Below are 20,126 nucleotides of genomic sequence, written 5' to 3'. Positions count from 1 at the left end.
AAGTCTGGGGACCCCTGGTTTATTGTGTCTTCTCTCATGTAGAAGAAATAATTTTGTGTGAATTGGCTCCAAGTCTTACATTTTAGAAACCCTGGAAACTTGCAAAAAGATCCGAAAAGTTCTCATTTGTTTTGCTAAAATGCATTACATAATGCGAACTGTGTAGCAGAGAGATACCGCAATGCCTTTTGGCACTGTGCTTCCAACTGATAAATAAAACACCAGGATCCATTCGTCTGTATTTTGTAGAATACGCTTATTACATTTATTTTACAGATGCATTTTAAGGTTCTTTTTTCTGAGCATTTAAAAAAATCCCCCATCTGTAAACATAGTATCACAATTATATATATATAAAAAACCCTTCTCTGACAATTGGCATGTAAAATGATTTTTTGGGGACCTGTGAATTTAATTTCATGGCATTGACACGTTATCGTTTATATATTTTTATATATCCATCTATGTGCAAGCTAATACCTCGCTTTTTAATTTATGAAAAGAGGTAATCCCAAAGTCACACAATAAATATAGAACCTGCCATGTTAATCACCTGCAATATGCTGTACATTCAAGTTAAAGGGTGGGTGGGAGCGGGGAAGAGTTTCAATGCCAGTTACACTTGAGACGCAAGTGAATATTCCCCCATACTTGTGCTAAAAGCACTACTAGTACCTGAAGTAAAAAATACAATTTCACTATCAGAAGATTCACACATTCCTTAGTTCAAGAACGTCTCCTGTTCTAAGAATATACATCTATTTCAAGATATATTTTTTAAAACAGCCTTTCAAAAGGGTACAGATAGGAAAGGTCTGAAGTGAGGGCAGGGATGAGAGAGGGAATCTTTAAAAAGCCACACATACAGCACAACCGCTATCAATCTCCGCCAATTGATTCCATGAATAACAAACACCCTGTTTCGCCAAACGAAAGTTTATGGACACATCCAGTTAAACAAAGAGAGAGAGAGAGAGAGAGGTCTGATAATCTAAGGCAAGTTATCTATGTGTTCTGTGCATAGGTTTGCTGGCAGTAGCATGTGCAAGCTGTCCACATCATCTTGCGCAACGGGACTGGCATCAGTAGTCTGCATCTTTCTCAACTGTTCCTTTCTAACCTGGCTTGGCTGCTTTCGGTCATCGGGCGTATTATCCGGAGGAGCACTTGAGGCGAAGGAGAAACAGAAACAAAAAGAGAGGGTCAAGCACAATAATTTGGAGGAGAAGCAGCCCTAGCTCACGCCATTTATGACACCTCCCCCAAGACAGGGCACCGCTTACCAATTCTATACAGCAATTATATACGGCAATGTACCATGGGTTCTTCGTTTTCCACCTCCATGGTGCAAGGAATGGCCCATGCCAAACAAAACACAGGGCTGGTGGGATACATTCGCCTTGGTCTACGTTGTGTAGACTTGCCCTGCCCTGAACAATTCCAACAACAGCTCTACGGCCAGGTGCGCAACGACAAACTTGAGGGACAACAAACTTGAGGGCCGCTGGTGGGAGTTTCTGGCCAAAAACATGTGACACCATTGTTAAAACAGCTGCACTGACTGCCCATCTACCACCAAGCCAGGTTCAAAGTTCTTGTATTGATTTACAAGCCCCTGAACAACTTAGGCAACACTCCAAGGCGACTCAGGGATCACCCTGAACCCTTAGCTCAGTCACTGAGACCCTACGCAGGAGCACTGCTTGCCATGCCCCAAGTTTGTGAAGTTCGTTTGATAATGACAAGAAACTGAGCCGTGTCATTGGCCCAGTCTTGAGGAATACCCTGCCAATAGAGATTCAGTGGGTGCCTTCTGTACCAACTTTTAAATGCCTGCTGAAAACTTTTTTAGTCTGCAGGCCTCCTATGCAGGCAATTAAGAGTAATTCCCCCACAATGGTTTGTTGCTGCTTGTTTTAAATTATTTTTTATTTTATATCTTTTTAATGTTGTAAAACCACTTTCGTGCATTTTGTGATTCAGTGGTATTAAAATACTTTTATAAGTAAATACAGTCATACCTCGGAAGTCGAAGGCCTTGCAAGTCAAACGTTTTGGCTCCCGAATGCCGCAAACCCAGAAGTGAGTGTTCCGGTTTGTGAATGTTCTTTGGAACCCGAAGCAGGTTCCGATTGGCTGCAGGAGCTTCCTGCAGCCAATCGGAAGCCGCGCCTTGGTTTCCAAAAGTTTTGGAAGTCGAACGGACTTCCGGAACGGATTCCGTTCACCTTCTGAGGTACGACTGTAATAAAAAATAAACATATGTTGGAATGCCCCAATTCATTGCAGAAGTAACCCATCTCCCTGTCAGACTTTGTGGGACTAGAAAACTGCTAGGGAGGGGTTGTATTATATTTACTATTATATTCATACCCCACCTTTCCTGAAACGAGTTCAGAGTGGCAAACGTGGGTCTCCCACCTTCCCATTTTAGCCTCACAAGAACCCCCAACTTGGGCTGAGAGAAGGCAGCTGCCTCAAGACCATCCAGTGAGCCTCATGGCTGAGTGAAGATTTCAACCCAGGTCTCTCAGACCCTAATCCAACTGTCTAACCATTATACTTGTTGAAGCCAGGAAACTGCCAAGAACAGATTACACAAGAGAACAAGGGTGCCAACTTGAATAAAATATTGTGGGGGCCCAGGAAAGCCCTGTCCTGCATAACCAATCACATGACACAGTGCACACACCCCATTTAGGAATATTTCTACCACAGCCTGTTAACTTTTTAATGCTGTAGCGAAGGGGAGACAAAAGTGATAGAATAAACGCGGGTACCTGTTCTCAAGGATATGCAGAGCTGCCTGACAAACATCTGAGAATTTGGAGGCGTTGGCCATGTGGTTCAGTTTCTTTTGGCGATACCTGAAATTTGCCAATGGATAGTCCGAGTCTGTACCTGCAAAACAAATGTTGCTTCTTAGGAAACAATAATGCCAAATGTTTTCAACGCTGGGAAGCTACTAGAGGTTTGTTGGTGCAGCAAGCAGTTCATTAGGAAGCAGAATAAAATCGTTGCAGTACACCGCATTGTCCTTTATCATGTGTATACAACAGAAATCGAGTGAACAACTTATCACCACAAATTCAGTTGTAGATATTTACAGCTAAAGGTAGGCATTTCTGCTGTTAAAGGGAGAATGAGTTTGTGAAGAGTTTATATAAAAGTCTTACTTCCCCAGAAGGCACTTTGAGGTTTTGTGTGGTCGCATTTATTTTGGTCAGGAGTCATACTCAGGAACTGTTGCTTCAGCCAAGTCCCACGATCCTCCTCAAATGCCTTCCTCTACACCAAGAGAAAACCCAAAATTACCACAACAAATCAACATACATCTTGGCACTGTACTTAACAAATTAATTGAACGCAGGCTGTTAAAGAAGATCATAACATTGGCCTTCATCTGGAGGTCCCCTTCTGGTTAGGGTTGCCAGACTCAATAGAGGACAGGACTTCTGTGCCTTTAATTGCCCTGCTCTCTTTTGAGTCTGGAAACCTTAAAGAGAAACCAGCAGACCCTTTGCTTGGAAGTCAAAAGAGAGCAGGGCAATTAAAGGCACAGAAGTCCTGTCCTCTATTGAGTCTGGCAACCCTACTTCTGGTTTGGTTAGTGGAGGTATCAAAAGTGGGTTATCTCCCCCTCACACAGGAAAGCATGGACAATGCAACTTCAGGCACTGAACCTAAACTCTCCCCACCCTCCACAAATTTCACATCATGGCCAAGTCTGCAGCAGAAAAAGCAATTTAATAATGTACATAACGACCTGGCTAGGAGATCATGGAAGAGCCTCCTGCATAATTTGTAAGCCACTTTAAGCTTAATACATCTGCACCCCAAATCAGAACTGAACCTCCCTGCAAGTACCAACATTCCATTCTCTGTTTGGTGAAGGAGTTCTCCCAAGATGGGATATGTAACACGCTCTATTAAAATACTGGGTGGGCAAGTGGCTATTTACAAAGAAGGGAGGACAGCTCTGGGCTGAAAACGCTCCCTATGTGGAGATGCCTAAGTCCTGCTTGTAGCATCTTGTGAAGGTGCTGATGCAAGGACCAAGTTGCTACGCCTGGCAGCTTTCCGAGATGGCAGAAGACATTTGATTGAGGCAGCAGCCACCCTGGTGGAATGTGCTCCTATGTTCAGAGGTGTTGGGATGTGCTGTGCTTCATAGGCCAAAGCTAAGCAGGCTTTGATCCACCTGGCAATTGCGGGGCTGGTAACCTTTTCCCCCCAAGGAGGTGAGATGGAAGGAAACAGAGAGATTGTCTCTTTGAATGATGCAATGTGTAATTAAGTGTAATTTGTTCCAGGTTTTGCTCAGCAGCCAGAGAACATTTGGGGCAGCAGAAAAGGTTCAGGACAGGACGGAGTGAGAGCAAGATCCTTTGAAAAACGTCCTGTGAAATATGGTGTCGACTCCGAAGACGAAAGAAGGATCTGACCTAAGGACTATTCTGCTCTTATGAAAAACACATGAGTTGATCATAGTCTTCTAACTTGGAGGACGCAGAAGCTTTAACATCACGGATTTTCATAGGTTCAAAGAATTATAAGGCAAAAGGAAAGAAGAAATGAAAGATGGAGAGGATGCCCGAGAACAAGCAGCAAAGAGAAAGAATGTGGATCCACTCTGAGCATGCGCAGGAAAGAGTGAGAAAGGAGCTTCTAAGAGATGTTTAGTGCAAAGAATCTAAATGCACACAATCTCTGCTTTCCTGTAGAAAGAGGAAGAAAAATATCTACTTGCCTACCTCCCACATTAAACAGAGAAGAAGTTCTTTCACAACGTTTTAGAGCAGGCATCCCCAAACTTTGGCCCTCCAGATGTTTTAGACTACAATTCCCACCATCCCTGACCACTGGTCCTCTTAGCTAGGGATCATGGGAGTTGTAGGCCAAAACATCTGGAGGGCCGCAGTTTGGGGATGCCTGTTTTAGAGCTTTTGCAGAGCTTCGCCTGGCACCAACTTTAAACACTTAAGAGCATCCGAGGTAGATCAGGTCAGTGGCCCATCTAGCTCAACATCCTGTTCTCAGTGGCCAACCTGGGGGAACCCACAAGCTGTAATATTTGGATTGTCGGAATTAGAGCCAAAGGCTGATCAGACATCATAAGCAGACATGTTTTAGTGGGGGGGGGGGGTATAAATACAAATAAATAAATGCCAAGAAGCTGTAGCTAGCCACAGCTCCCCTAAACATGCCCTGCCTGCATTTGCTTTCAAACATTTGAGTGTTCATTCTGTGGACCCAATATGAACAAGGCCTGCTACACAGATAAGCTCTAGTTCCTGGTTATTTGATTTACCTGAGAAGCACAGAAAAAGACCGATCTCCAACCTTAGAAAGCATAGAATCATTTTGAGTACCTCAAGTCCTAGCCTGATAGCAGCCTCTGTAAAACTTTTGCGCTCTCTCTCAAAGTTCTTCTTCTGTTCCCGGAACAGTTTCCACTCTTCCTTCAGCCTCTCCTTTTCTTCCAGCAAGTAACAGTCCTTTAGCAACGTATTGGTGTCGTCATCACATGGAGAAGTTAGCTGCTGCTGCAGGTAAGGAAGCACAGGGGGGAAATCAGAAGTGATTATTTGGAAGCTACTACTTGGGCCAAAATAAAGTTATCCTTAGTTACCAGAAAAAATCAAAATAAACTTGACAAAGATAATTAACTAGGTGTTCTAATAGGCCAAAAAGTCAGAAAAACATAGAGGAATCTATAAACTGAACTACTAAGTATAAAAAAAGATTCCATTTCAATTCAGCTGCTCTGTACTTGGAACATTATGTAACCTGCAGCATGCACAAAAAGTCCTAAAACTAGTCAATTCAAAGGGCAAGGAAGCAGAGCAGCTAGAGTTTTGTCTTCCTTGCCCTCCTTCCTAAAATTATTTATGAAGCACACCAGGATACAAAAGCCTGCATAATCCCCTGCAGGAATTTGTGACCTTGTCCTTTTCCATTTGTGGCAGGATCCAACAGTGCACAGACAAGGCAGACTTATTAAAATCTTGTTAAAATGTGTACGTTTTAAAACTGTTTGTAGATCTGTTTGTTTGTTTTTAAATTACAGTACTACAGATCTAAAAGAACATGAGGAAATTGTTAAGTGGAAAGCTAAGACTGCACTAATTTATACCCCTTGCACACTTCATCTAAGACCATGTATCTGATAAGATGCTTTACCTGTAAGAGCTGCTGCTGAGTTTTTACCATCTCTTTGCACTGCTGAATTTCCAGCTGCAGCCTCTCGACTTCTAGCTCATGGCTCTCTCTTGAGATTGTATCTTTGTCGTTCGGTGACCCAGAATGCACATGCGACACTGCAGGTTTGAAAAGTGCCTTCTGTTAATTTCTGCCTTTTTATTACTGAATTTGTTCTAGAGGAGAGACATCTAACTCTACAAAGAATCGACCATTTTTAATAGAAGTCAATAAACTCTGGAGGCATTGCAGCACAGGTCATACTCAGCAGTCCTCTGTATAATGGAAACGGGAGAAAATCCAACACTCCTGTTAAACTGCTCAGGTTCTCTGGGGCTACATGGACTCACCTAGTCATTAAATAGCCAGCATTTCTTTCAAAGAATTATGCCGAAAGTCCAATGAAGGCATTAGCAATGCTCCAAAAGACTTGAATGGAAACAGAATGTGATTGTTTACTTAATATACGAAGGAATAATAATAAAAAAAGATGGACATTACTGAGTTCGTTAGGGGCTGTCATATATAGGAGGAGAAAACTTGAGAGATGAAAAGCAGAACCACCCAAAATGCCTGAAAACACAGGATAACAGAAGTGCTATTCTCAAAACTTCTACAACTGAAAGAATTGAGATAAAGTGGTCGGGTACAAAGGGAGACCAAGAAGTTTCCATTAAAGTCAAACCTGCTAATAACGCTTGTGTGATTATGAATTATGTAATTTATAAATAGACAATGGTGTAAGTTTTGATCCCCAATTCCAGAAGGGCATAACGAAATTTTTCTGTCATAATATATCTTAAATAAAATGATTGTATTAAATGCAACTTTCTTCCAGCTCTTCCCCTGTAGTAAGGAAAATCAGTACAGTGGTACCTCGACTTACGAAGGCGATCCGTTCCGCGGTGCTCTTCGTAAGTCGAAACCTTCAGATGTCGAAGCGCCCATTTTGCGTATGTGCGAAGCGCGGGTTTGCACTTCTGCACATGCACGGACCGCGCACGCCGCTTTTGCGCAGGCACGGACCGCGCGCATGGCGAAAATACTTCCGGGTTTGTCGACTTCGTAAGTCGAAACCTTCGGAAGTCGAGGCATTCAGATGTCGAGGTACCACTGTATTTCTATTGCTTGAGATGTTTTGCAGTGAGTGATCACAGCACCACTAGAAAACTATATTAATTAGGTATTTCCATAGCAAGTGCTCAACCAACATTACAGAAGGATTAAAGATGTTGCAAGTATGATGCAGATCTCTACTTTTACCTTGGTTGTCCAGGTTTTCAACATGATTTTTCAGCATTCTCCACTGCTTCCGAATGCTGTTAGCAAGCTGTTCACGCGCTGTTTCACAAGAAAGTTCCCACACATTCTCTTTATTTGCTTCTCCAGAGTCCTCCTCCATGTCTGAGAGAACCTGAAAGGAAATGCCTAGTTTAGAAGATATCCATGAAGCAGGAGTGGTTTCCAAAACTGTGTGAGCTAATTGTGGGATTGTTTGGTTCATATTATCCTAATTTTAATACTGTAGATTTAGTTTGTGTTTTAACTTAGATGGTTTACTGTAAATATTTTCCAACATGCCCAAGTTAATGAAACACCTGTATATATAAACTATGCTCTCCCACAAGGAACAGAAATCTGCTATTCCTGTCTTGCAGAAAATAAAACACGTGGAGTTAGAGCCTGACTATGGCACATTCTGAAGGCAACAGGAGAAGTTGGGTTACTTGTGACTAATTCCCATTGATTTCAACAGTACTGTATGGTTATCTTAGTTCGGAACTACCCAAGTAGCACCTGGTGGAAGATGCTAAAACAGGCATAGGGAATTTTGGCTCTCCAGATGTTTTGGAACTACCACTCCCATGATCCCTAGCTGACAGGGCCAGTGGTCAGGGATCATGGGAGTTGTAGTTCCAAAACATCTGGAAAGCCTAGGTTGCCTATGCCTGATTTAAAAAATGAATCACAGGAGACAAAAGTGAAAAATAATTCATACGATCTCATGATACAACACCTTATGGTGCAATTTTGTTTTTTTAATATATATGTGTGTGAGAGTTTGTGTTAAACAAACTTACAGTTCCATTGCCATCTTCAGCCTTCTCCTTAGGTTTCTGCTTCTGTGATGGAAGGAGAGAAATTATCTCCTTCTTCATTTGCTGAAGCAGCTTTTTGAGCTCAGCATTTTCTATCAGAAGCTGTTTCTGACGCTGTTCGTACTCGTTTAAGAGAGCTTTGAACACCTCCTCTTCGTTTCTGAAAGCAGAACACGCATCGTAACTAAGCATGAAAAATGCAAAAATAAAACTGTGTCGTGAGCAAAAAATAAAGCAGTAATAGCTCTTTAACATTAGGCGGTGACCGGCTCACCTCGCTTCTGTTTTCCCAGTTCTCCATGCACCTCTCTTGCCATCAGCTCTACCTACATAGTTTAGAACATCCATGGCTGCAAGAAGGAGAAATTAAAAACACATTTCACACATCCTAGAGGATGGATGACAATTGACCATACATTTTGTATTGCATTATGCTGTGCGATGTACAGAAGCCCAAATGAGTAAGACTAAGTCATTACACTGTCCACTTTCAGCCTCATGCAGATGGACATTGGCAAGTTGGCACTGGTTGTCATCCTTGCTACGTCCGGACCTACACGTACCAGAAACATCCAGTGCCATCTACCTGCCAACCCTGAGTTAGGCTTCATATAAAGTTAGGTTCTGAGAAAAGCAATATACAGTCGTACCCTGGATCCCGAACACCTTGGTAGGAAGAACTTCCTGACAGTAAGAGCTGTTCGGCAGTGGAATTTGCTACTAAGGAGTGTGGTGGAGTCTCCTTCTTTGGAGGTCTTTAAGCAGAGGCTTGACAGCCATATGTCAAGAATGCTTTGATGGTGTTTCCTGCTTGGCAGGGGGTTGGACTGGATGGCCCTTGTGGTCTCTTCCAACTCTATAATTCTATGATCCTATGGTACTCGGATGTTTTGGCTCACCAACTCCGCAAACCCAGAAGTGATTGTTCCCGTTTGTGAACGTTCTTTGGGATCCAAACATCCGACGGGGCTTCTGCAGCTTCCAATTGGCTGCAGGAGCTTCCTGCAGCCACTCAGAAGCTGCACTTTGGTTTCTGAACATTTTGGAAGTCAAACGGACTTCTAAGGTATGACTGTACTGTGTTTCTTTGAAGGTACCACTTTACCTGCACTATACATCATGATGTTTGGACAATGCAACCTGAGGAACAGTCTTCCCTAAACAGCCAGAATTTACCAAAATTTAAGAGTTTCCATGCCTATCAGTTTAGAAACAAAAAAGGGAATGACTGATAAATTAAAACTAGAATGGGAAACAAAACTGACCAGCCCCACCCCTAGAAAAAGATTTAGAAGACATACTCATTTTTTTATCTTTCTTGTTGATAAGAAGTTGATGAAAGCGCTCCTTCAGTTTGTTGTATTCTCTTTCTTTCCTCTTCATATCATGATTGTACTGGGTGGCTCGACTTGCAACAATGTTCTGCAGTTTCTGTACCTACAAAATGCATATTTTTAAAGAATAGATTACTCATGATTTTGAATAAAAAATTCCTGCCTGATATGAAACTGCTTAGGTCAGTAATTCTGCTATTGATGCACCCAGAAATTCCTATTATTGGTTTGGATGCAATTGTGTCACGGCTTCTGGAAAGCTCTTTGATACAGTGGAAGCTTCCTTAAGCCAAATAAAAGGGGAGGGGTGACCCACAAATTCTCTTTTGCTTACACAACCTCCCCTACTGTTCCAAGGGGTCCTTCAAAGTAAGGTTACCAGGTTTTTTTCAATGAATCCGGGGACACTTCTCAACTTCAATGAATTTTGTATGGGGACTGATTTGTAATAATAATAATAATAATAATAATTTATTATTTATACCCCACCCATCTGGCTGGGTTCACCCAGCCACTCTGGGCAGCTTCCAACAAAACATTAAAATACAGAAATCCATCAAACATGAAAAGCTTCCCTAAACAATCCGGGGACTGTCCCCAGGAAACGGGAACGTCTGGTAACCTTACTTCAAAGCTCTTGAGCCGATTTAGAATGAAAAACTAAGATGCTAATAACCTTGAATCACCTCCATTTCATTTCAGAGTTAATAATCGTGAAAACAACTTGATTACCTGTGGTGTGAAACTGCAGGTACAGTGCAGAGTTCCCTAGGAATATGTTTATTTAACACAAAATAGGCGGGCTGCTTGGTTGAGTAAAGGTAAAAGGGTAAAGGACCCCTGGACAGTTAAAGTCCAGTCAAAGGTAACTATGGGGTTGCGGCACTCATCTCGCTTTCAGGCCGAGGGAGCCGGCATTTGTCCACAGACAGCTTTCTGGATTATGTGGCCGGCATGACTAAACCACATCTGACACAACGGAACACCGTGACGGAAACCAGAGTGCACGAAAACGCCGTTTACCTTCCCACCACAGCGGTATCTAGTTATCTACTTACACTGGCGTGCTTTCAAACTGCTAGGTTGGCAGGAGCTGGAACAGAGCAACGGGAGCTCACCCCATAGCAGGGATTTGAACCGCCAACCTTCTGACTGGCAAGCCCAAGAGTCTCAGTGGTTTAGACCACAGCGCCACCTGCGTTGAGTATGCCAGCTCTAGCCCCAATCATGTCACCTTCCAACTTGCGGAAGGCAACCGTGTGTACTTGTGTGGGAAGCTTTCACATTTTAGAACCCCAGAAAATCAGCAGCCAGTGCTGGTCAGTGATGATGGGAGTTGCAGTCCATCACTATCTGGAGGGCTACAGCTTCCACACTGTCAATTACACAAGCCTGCTGCAAACACAGGTTTCAACAACTCCACACCTAGTGAATTTCCTTTTAAAGGAAAGGCTAGCAATATTTTTAAAAGTTCACTCAGTCTGGCAAAAATTAATGTACAGGCTGACAAACCTCATCTTTTTCCGTTTTTAGTAACTGGTGTAGATTCCTGTTTTTGCATTGCAATTGCCTGTCCCTTTCTTGAAGTCCAACTATTTCTCTTCTAGAGGTTTCCAGCTGCTCCTGTTAAAAAAAAAAAAAAAAAGAGGCGGTGAGCCACAAGTCACTCTCACAAGTTTACCTGAAACACAACTGGCTGCTGACAAACTACTGAGACTGTAGCGTTCAGTCACAGAAACTAACACTTAGTACTAAGTGATTGGCTTATTAGTCTGAACTCCAGGGCATTAGCACAACAGCTTACCTTCATGGAGTGCATTGAAATCAAGTTCTATGTTCTTCTGTATTTTAATGATGTTGTTCAATTTGCCTCCAACCTGCAGACCTGGAATAAGGAGGGACTACTCCTAGTTGTGACCCTGTGCATTGCACGGCACACTCTGCCTTTTGGAATTAATCCATTAACACAAGGCTAGAAGTGGTAAGGCTGAGGGCCATTTATACTGCATGCAAAATGTGCTGTGTTGCCGTGATATCTACCATAGCAAGTGTTGTTGTTGTTTTTTTAAAAAGAGAGAGATGACCATACTCATATAGCGATAAAAGTGCCATGAGTGCCTGCATAAAATGGCTGGCATAGGTAGCAAAAAAAATAAAAATAAAAATAAATGTTCCAGTACTCCATACCTGTGAATATTGTTGCAAAAAGGCCCTGGCCGTAGCGCTGCTCTGAATTAAATAAAGTGCAGTGCTATGAGGTAAAGGTAAAGGGACCCCTGACCATTAGGTCCAGTCGTGACCGACTCTGGGGTTGCGCGCTCATCTCGCATTATTGGCCGAGGGAGCCGGCGTATAGCTTCCAGGTCATGTGGCCAGCATGACAAAGCCGCTTCTGGCAAACCAGAGCAGCACATGGAAACGCCGTTTACCTTCCCGCTGTAGCGGTTCCTATTTATCTAGTTGCACTTTGACGTGCTTTCGAACTGCTAGGTTGGCAGGAGCTGGGACCGAGCAACGGGAGCTCACCCCGTCACAGGGATTCGAACCGCTGACCTTCTGATCAGCAAGCCCCTAGGCTCAGTGGTTTAACCACAGCGCCACCTGGGTCCCTTGCAGTGCTATGAAGACCCAACCAAAAGGATATGGCAGTAAAAGGCCCCCTGGTGTGAAATGCAACTTCAAGAATTTGCTCTAATCACTATGAGTTTTCCATCTGATATACACTAAAAAAAAAATACAGGCCTATATTGTGGCACACAGGGAAGCTAAATGTTGCGTCCATGACAAGGCTGAAGCAAGTTCCCTTACAAAATACTGAGGGCATTCTAAGTAAGTCAGTTGACATAAAATTGCACATTTAAAATATTCTATTTACCTGCAATAATAAATCCAAATTCTACTTTGGAAGATAAATGGAAAGCAGACCAGGTGGTCAGCTCGGTATCTCAGAATAATCTTTGCTTATTGTATGCTACCAAGCCCAATTCAAGGTGTTAGCATTAAAAGCAAAATGACTCGGGCACAAATATTTGAAAGAGCCACCTCTCCCTATAGCCTCTCCCTATTTGTGCCCCTTGCGCTAAGGTTATCAGGAAAGGCCGCTCTCGCTGTTCATTTCTTAGGGAGCAATCATTGCACAATGGCATGAGAAAGCACCTTCTCTACAATGGCACCCTGCTTATGGAACTCCCTTCTCCTTGGAAAACAGTTTGCACCATCATTAATCTTTTGGTGCCAGTTAAACACTGAGTTGCCTGGGCTTAAAGAGGGGGTTGATCCGAGGTGGACAGTGGTAAATGGTTGGTTGTCCATCTGCTGTAATGCTGCATTCCGATACGGTACACAGCATTCCTTTTTACGCGTTGGTGCCGTTTCAATGAATTTTATGGCTGCAACCTGCCATGGAATCAAGGGCAAACGAGAAATCCAAATAAAACAAAACAATTAATAAATAAAATGTTGCACCTTTAACTTCGTATAGCTGTTCTGCAGGTGGTCCATGTCGCTACCCAGTTTTAGATGCTGGGTTTCTGTTTCTTCCTGAGCCCGTAGAGTCTTGCGCTGAAGCAGCAGCAGGTCATTCACACAGTTTAAAACCGATACTACATTTAACTCTTTGCTTCTGGAGTCTGCATAAAGCGAAGGGAAGCCCAGCGTGGTCAGCTCCTAGCGCAACAGGACAAATTCCTTTTAAACCAATCTCTGGCAACATTCAGGTCATTATCAAACAGAGTACTATTTCTGCCATAAGGAGCAAAGGGTGGGTGGGTGGGAGGGGTGGAGTGGGGCATTCATTCCTCAAAGAGCATGCTTATATTTGCTACACAATAAGTCAATTTACCCTATTAAGATAGGAGAGGCTCTGTTCAACGTTCTCTTCTGTGCAGAAGGCACTGAAAAAGCTGTGCGCACTTTTGGACAAAGGCAGTGGTGAGCAATGCGCCTGCTGTGTAATTAAGCTTGAGGGGGACATGTTTCTGCCTGAGGTATACCAAGTGATATTATCTGGAGAGGAAAACGCAAAACATTACAAAAATACTACAAAATATTACCCATCAATTTTTGTTTTGTTTTACTGAAACATTTATACCCATCACCAGAGACCATTCAAGATGGTTTCAAGGCAAATGTAATTCCTGCGTAACGAAGGTAAACAGTACACAATTGAAGAATTTGGATGACTAACCAATGGCAGCTAAACGTTGGAAACCGAGAGCTGTAACATCCAGCAAGCTAAGTATAAGAACAATTCTAAAAGATTTGTGGCAACATCTCTCGCTATGAAGGTTTGTGTCTGATTAAATAACGAATGTGTTGTTGTTGTTTAGTCGTTTAGTCGTGTCCGACTCTTCGTGACCCCATGGACCATAGCACGCCAGGCACTCCTGTCTTGCACTGCCTCCCGCAGTTTGGTCAAACTCATGTTCGTAGCTTCGAGAACACTGTCCAACCATCTTGTCCTCTGTCGTTCCCTTCTCCTAGTGCCCTCAATCTTTCCCAACATCAGGGTCTTTTCCAAGGATTCTTCTCTTCTCATGAGGTGGCCAAAGTATTGGAGCCTCAGCTTCACGATCTGTCCTTCCAGGGAGCACTCAGGGCTGATTTCCTTAAGAATGGATAGGTTTGATCTTCTTGCAGTCCATGGGACTCTCAAGAGTCTCCTCCAGCACCATAATTCAAAAGCATCAATTCTTCGGCGATCAGCCTTCTTTATGGTCCAGCTCTCACTTCCATACATCACTACTGGGAAAACCATAGCTTTAACTATACGGACCTTTGTCGGCAAGGTGATGTCTCTGCTTTTTAAGATGCTGTCTAGGTTTGTCATTGCTTTTCTCCCAAGAAGCAGGCGTCTTTTAATCTCGTGAAATAACGAATGTACTTGCCTTCTTTCTTATGTATAATCAATATGAGTGACCTTTTAGATACAGCATCTTATGCTTCAACTTTCCCCAACAAAGCTTAGCCACAACACTCTGAACATACAAGACATTACAATAAATTTACTCTTGATTGTTAGATTGAAATACTTAGCGCTATATCTATCTATCTGTATATCACAATTCTGCCCAAACCAACTTTCTTCAGCAAAACCTATTAGAAGCAGTTACAGTCATGCATTTCCATTTTAAAGATTTAACTATTTTGTATACAGACGGTCAGTCTCAACTATCAACTGCTAAGATCTTTTAATAATTATAATCAACCCTTCCTGCATTAAGACATCCAAAATTTAACTTATGACTTCAATAATTCACCTGGCGACAGTGCTGGCACTGTAATAGTGTTCCAATCTCCCATAGCAACTAACGCATCCAGAGAAACAGATCAACTGCTTCAGCAGAGAAGCATTATGAGCCACTGCGGGTTAAATCGCCTACGTAAGCATCTCCTAAAATAGCAAGAACGTTTTAGATTAACATGAGTATTTACGGTAAATCAAATGAGAGGCTAAATCAGGCACAGAAGGCATCCTATTAGTTAGAAGCCACACTCTTTTGATTTTCAGATCCATGGGACTGGCTAACTGTTTATAAACACATCACCATGCAGAGGTTTGAGATAGTTAGGTAAATACTTTATCATCCATGTGAAGAAAAGGAAAAGTAACAGGGTTGCGTTAGACAAATTGCCTTATCATCCGTGTATGGCAAATGGGCTCTTATAAGCAATGGAAGGGTTTTATACATCGGAAGTTTATCAATATGCAATATCGGATCACATCAACTCTGTATTCTTCACAGAGAAAAAATAGAAGCATTCAGGAATCAGTGATCGTTTCTTCCCCAAAGAGGGAAGAGATATTTCCATGATTTTCAAAACTGGGAAGGAAACCTGATTCACTCGAGGTCAGAATATCACATCAGAATTGAACAAATTTACCTCTATTCTTTTTTTTTTTTTAATGCTACCAAGCCAATTTCACGTGGTGATTACTTCATCACTCCATGTAGCAAGAAGTATTGACGGCGTCAGGGTATAAACTTCAGAACTAGCCCCCTGAAGTGGAGAAAAACGTCAGTTTAAGCCACATTCATAGGAATAGCAAAACCGTTTCAAGGAAAATAATCCCGTGGCGACTTTATAATATGCTAAAAGTGAAAATGGAAATCATGAGCCAATCCTCTCACAAATAAAAGTTTATAGGGTCCAAAGTCTCCTCCACCCAGCTACCTCTGGTTGTAGCGAACTTGCTCATTTACGCAGCCATGCTCAAAAAATGCATAGCAGCTATCTATATTTTATATGAGAAAAATACTTTCTTGACACTGACATGCCAGTAACTATTACATTTTTAGGCCCACTTCCTCCAAGGAGATCAAATTATAGGTGAAGAGGCAACCACTGACCCATGGTGACCCAGTAAGTTTTGTGGCCATATAGTGATTTGAACCCAAACACTACACCACACTGGCTTTCAACAGTAATAATAATAATAATTTATTATTTGTACCCCGCCCATTTGGCTGGGTTTCCCCAGCCACTCTGGGCGGCTTCCAACAGAAATATTAAAATACACTAATTTCTTAAAGATTAAAAGCTATCCCTAGAATGAATATATAATTTTGTGTAGTACAAAATGCAACCCAATTTAACAATCACCAGCACTAGATGGTACTTAACTACATCTGTGTTGTGCTGCCCATCTGTGTTTCCTGTCACTCTATATAACATACAGCACTTGATTGGTTTGCTTCAGTGTGGATTTTCGATTTGCGCCTTAGGATTTCCTCCCCAGGAATAAATATTTACACAGAACAGAACACAGGTAAACACAGGGCTGAATCAGACTATGAGAGTTGCAAATTTTAACTGCAGGTTTAAAAACAAATTCATAATGACAGCTTTACTGCAAGCCTTTCCATGCAAAACTGCTCAATTATAAGCTCATATGGTGCTGTAAATTATTTAGACTTGATAAATTGGTTTAAAGTGAGATTTTAGAACCCCGGCTAGTTCAGAATTAAGTGACAGCAGATAAATAGGTTCCTACAGCACTACAGTGCAATCACATTACACCATCTGCCTTTTTAATGCCACATGCTGTGTCATCCAAAAAGAAGAGTTCTTAAAAACACAACCCCCTTTTTGCTGCAGCATATGTACCTCCCCTAACAGGGTTCAGATTATTTTGCAAATGTTGAGACAAAGCATCCATAAAAGAGTTGACATCAAGTAACTTTATTTCAAATCTCGTTCACAGCTACTCATGGCTTCAGAGATTAACCATGGGGCAAGGATGTATGTTAAGTCATTACAGGACGGTGCTGCACACCATAACTAGGAACAGCACATGGAGAACTGTGTTCTAAGATTAGATTGCAAAGAGATTTTATAAAAGCTTAAGCCTTTCATTTGGCAAGTAATCTCCTTAATAGACAGCTCTGTTATCCGGATGAAACAAAACCAATTTTGCAAAGGATAATTTAAGGGGCCACAGAAATGATGCAATTATACAACTCTATAACTAACCTTAAAATTTTCTAGCAAGCTCTTTGTTTGTCTCCTATTATACTATATGTCTGGGGAAGCATGAGTACAGTACTAAGCATAAGGTAGCAAGAGGAGGGGACAATAAACAGTTTTTCTGCAACTGATGGACAATGTCTTTGCGCTATAAGAAGAATCGCATGCAATCTCTGGAAAGATCTGGGGGAACTGGACTGCATCTGCACACTGCATAAAGGCTATACAACCACACTTTTAAAAAGCCTGGTGGATAAAAATAAGTTTAGTAAGTACAACACTATCATTTCCATTTGTCCTTCTAACACTAGGTGATGTTTCTATTTTTTCCTTTTCACCAGAGCTAAGAAAACGCAGAAGAACCACGCTTTGCAGCTCAAGCACAATATGAACTGGAAAACCACCAGGTGTAATCCCTGTACATATACCGGTACCTGTACCAAACTAGCAGACAACATTGACAGTCCCAAGCAATGATTAACCAGATCCACAAACAGCTCGCATCAATTTAAGAGGGGGGCTGGACTTAAATCTCCAAAAGCTGGGTGGTGGTGGTGGGGAGAAGCAGGGAATCCAGTTTGGCTACCGTACTTACAAGCAGACAAGTGATCAGGACTGGACAAGAAAGAGAGAAAAACAACACGTCACCACAGGGGATTTAGGGATTAACTCCGTAGGCACAGCCCCACCCCGTGGGCGATGCAAGCGCACGTGGGTGCTTGAGACCCCTGTCCCCAAATTCTTAACCTCAGGGTTGTGAGGGTCCTGCACGGCATTGCAAAGAGAGTCCTGCATTGCAGAATGGGGTTGGACTAGATGACCCACGTGCACCCTTCCGAAATCTACAATGCAGTTGCAGCTCGAGCTAGCACCCCCCCCCCCAGGCCCGCCTCCACGTGTGCACCGCCACCCTATGCATCTGTCCGTCCCGCCCCCCACATACTCCTTGGTATTATTTCTTATTTTCCTTCCCTCCTTACCCCCCACCCACCTCGGGGTGGGGCGGGTGAGTCGCCGCCCCCCCCCAGCCCAAACCTGTTCCTGGGGCAACTCCGCCCGCCCCCCCGCTGGGCTGAGTGGCAGCTGCCCTCCCCTCACCTGCCGGGCACCTGGCGCTGCCCACCTGCTGCTGCTGCGAGAGAGGAGGGGCGGGGCAACCTGGCGACCTCGGCTGCTTCTGCCTCCTTCGCCACCGCCGCCTCCGGCACTAACCGATCTGGCCCCGCCCACGCGCGGGCTAACTGCGCGCGCCCCGCCTCCCCCTTCCCCACGCGGCGCCCTATTGGCCGGGAGGTTGCTAGGAGACCTTTCAACAAGGGGCCCTGGGAGGCGCTGCAGCTGCTGCTGACGCCGCCGACACCGCCCACCCCGCGCGCCAGAAGCGCCTTTCTCACCTGTTGCAGCGTTTCTCTCTGAGAAAAAGGGGCCACTTTGCATTGGGAAGCTAAGGCTATATAGAGTTTCCCAGGCTGCAGTCAGAAGAGATGAGAGTGTTCTGGGAAGACTAAGGCGCGTTTTAGTTATATATTTATATTGGGGGGGGGGGTACGATAGGATTCAAGTGATGGGGAGTCTACTTTTATTTTATTTTATTTTATTTCATTGAATTTATATACCGGCCTATACAGTCTCAGGGCAGTTCACAAAATAAAATCAAGATATAAAACCACAAAATAAAAACAACAGCCCATCCCCACACAAAAAAGCACATTTTAAAAGGGCATAGGATGTGTATGTGATGTGCTCACAGTTTTCTAATGATGAAAAGCTCTCCAGGGAGAAAGGAGAGAGGTGGTGACTGATTTCTGCAACCGAAATTCCTGCCCTCTGAGAAAATTTCTAATAATTTTTGTTTCGCTTCTCAAGATAAGTACAGCCGTTCCCTTGAAATGTGTGTTGTTGCATTTAACGATAAAATTGTAGAGTTGGAAGGGAACCCCCAGGGTCAACGAATCCTACCCCCTGCAATGCAGGAACCTCACCTAAAGCATCCATGGTAGGTGGCCGTCCAACCCTCTTGCTTAAAAACCTGCAAAGAAAAAGAGAGTCCACAACTCAGCCACCCAATTCACTCTTTCACACATATAAGATGCTTTGCACCAGTTTTAGTTCTGTAGCATCGCAGCAGAAGTAAAATGGTGGCCAGGTTGCAGACTGTTGCCACTGCAGTTGCTTGCAGAGTAGCAAAAGTGAACTCAACTAGCCTGGTGGGGCAGTAATGTGGAATTACTGCTGTGTTACCTGGGCAGGTGGGAAAGTCAGTGCAGTGTAGGCACACTTGTCAGGACCACCAGATTTGGCTCCAGCAATGTGTTCCCTCCATCCTGACCTTCCCCTGCCCACCTGGTCTCTCAGCATCCAGGTAAGTGGCAGCCACAGCCGTGGCAGCTGCTCCTGAATTGGGGGGGGAATTATACCTGTCACGCTGCTTAACATAGGGTTACCAGACATCCCCGTTTCCCGGGAACAGATTTGCAAATAAATCCCCAGACAAATTCAATCACCGAAATGTCCCCTTCCCTAACCCCAGCAACTAAGTTGTGAAGGGAGGCTTCATGCTGCCTATCGGAGCAGCCTCCCAACTCCTACTTGCGTGCAAGCAGGAGCGGGGTGGAGATCTCTCCCTTCCCAGCTGAGGGATCTCCACCCCCTCCTGCTTGCACGCAAGTAGGAATGGGATTGGGGCTGCTCCGATGGCCTCGCAGCTGTCGCTCTCTGCCCTCCTTCTCTGCCTTCCATGCCTGACCCACTGTGCACCACTTCCCCACCACCACCACCAAGGAACCAACAACTCAGGGGCTGCCCAGGCTCATGGAGAAAGAAGATAGAAGCCTCGGAGGAAGGGGAAACGTCCAGGGCCGGTGCTGGGATTTTTTTGCGCCCTAGGCGAGATCACCTTCTGGCACCACCACCCCTTTCCCAGAGTTGTTGACCTTGTTTTAGAAAAAATAAAAGTAGAATTAAAAATAAAATAAAAAATAAATAAAGATAGAAAATAGAAAAAATAAAAATAGAAAATAGAAAA

At 43.5% G+C, this 20,126-nt stretch overlaps 1 protein-coding gene across 8 annotated transcripts in view; it reads right to left on the bottom strand.

Annotated features, from left to right (window-relative positions):
* Positions 1–237: 237 nt before the first annotated feature.
* Positions 238–20,126, bottom strand: part of SSX2IP (SSX family member 2 interacting protein) — a 38,059-nt gene continuing 18,170 nt past the window's right edge. The window contains exons 1-16 of one of the 8 annotated variants that reach the window (XM_088673863.1): positions 18,200–18,310; positions 17,536–17,716; positions 15,518–15,634; positions 14,893–15,026; positions 13,476–13,639; positions 13,100–13,300; positions 11,147–11,257; positions 9,602–9,737; positions 8,575–8,650; positions 8,283–8,460; positions 7,465–7,615; positions 6,184–6,320; positions 5,373–5,546; positions 3,177–3,288; positions 2,781–2,901; positions 238–1,166 (exon numbers count right to left, since the gene is read on the bottom strand). In XM_088673863.1, the coding sequence (XP_088529989.1) occupies positions 992–1,166; positions 2,781–2,901; positions 3,177–3,288; positions 5,373–5,546; positions 6,184–6,320; positions 7,465–7,615; positions 8,283–8,460; positions 8,575–8,650; positions 9,602–9,737; positions 11,147–11,257; positions 13,100–13,300; positions 13,476–13,639; positions 14,893–14,935 (1,779 nt within the window). In that variant the 5' untranslated portion in view covers positions 14,936–15,026; positions 15,518–15,634; positions 17,536–17,716; positions 18,200–18,310 and the 3' untranslated portion in view covers positions 238–991. Of the gene's footprint in view, positions 1,167–2,780; positions 2,902–3,176; positions 3,289–5,372; positions 5,547–6,183; positions 6,321–7,464; positions 7,616–8,282; positions 8,461–8,574; positions 8,651–9,601; positions 9,738–11,146; positions 11,258–13,099; positions 13,301–13,475; positions 13,640–14,892; positions 15,027–15,517; positions 15,635–17,535; positions 17,717–18,199; positions 18,311–19,083; positions 19,131–20,126 lie in introns of those variants that run through there. The other 7 variants (XM_088673858.1, XM_088673864.1, XM_088673859.1 and 4 more) reach the window with 7 other exon arrangements.

This window comes from Zootoca vivipara, chromosome 7, assembly GCF_965207765.1.
Source record: "Zootoca vivipara chromosome 7, rZooViv2.hap1.1, whole genome shotgun sequence".
Lineage (NCBI taxonomy): Eukaryota > Metazoa > Chordata > Lepidosauria > Squamata > Lacertidae > Zootoca > Zootoca vivipara.
Note: the sequence above shows the minus strand (reverse complement) of the source record. Positions and strands in the feature narration are given on the sequence as shown.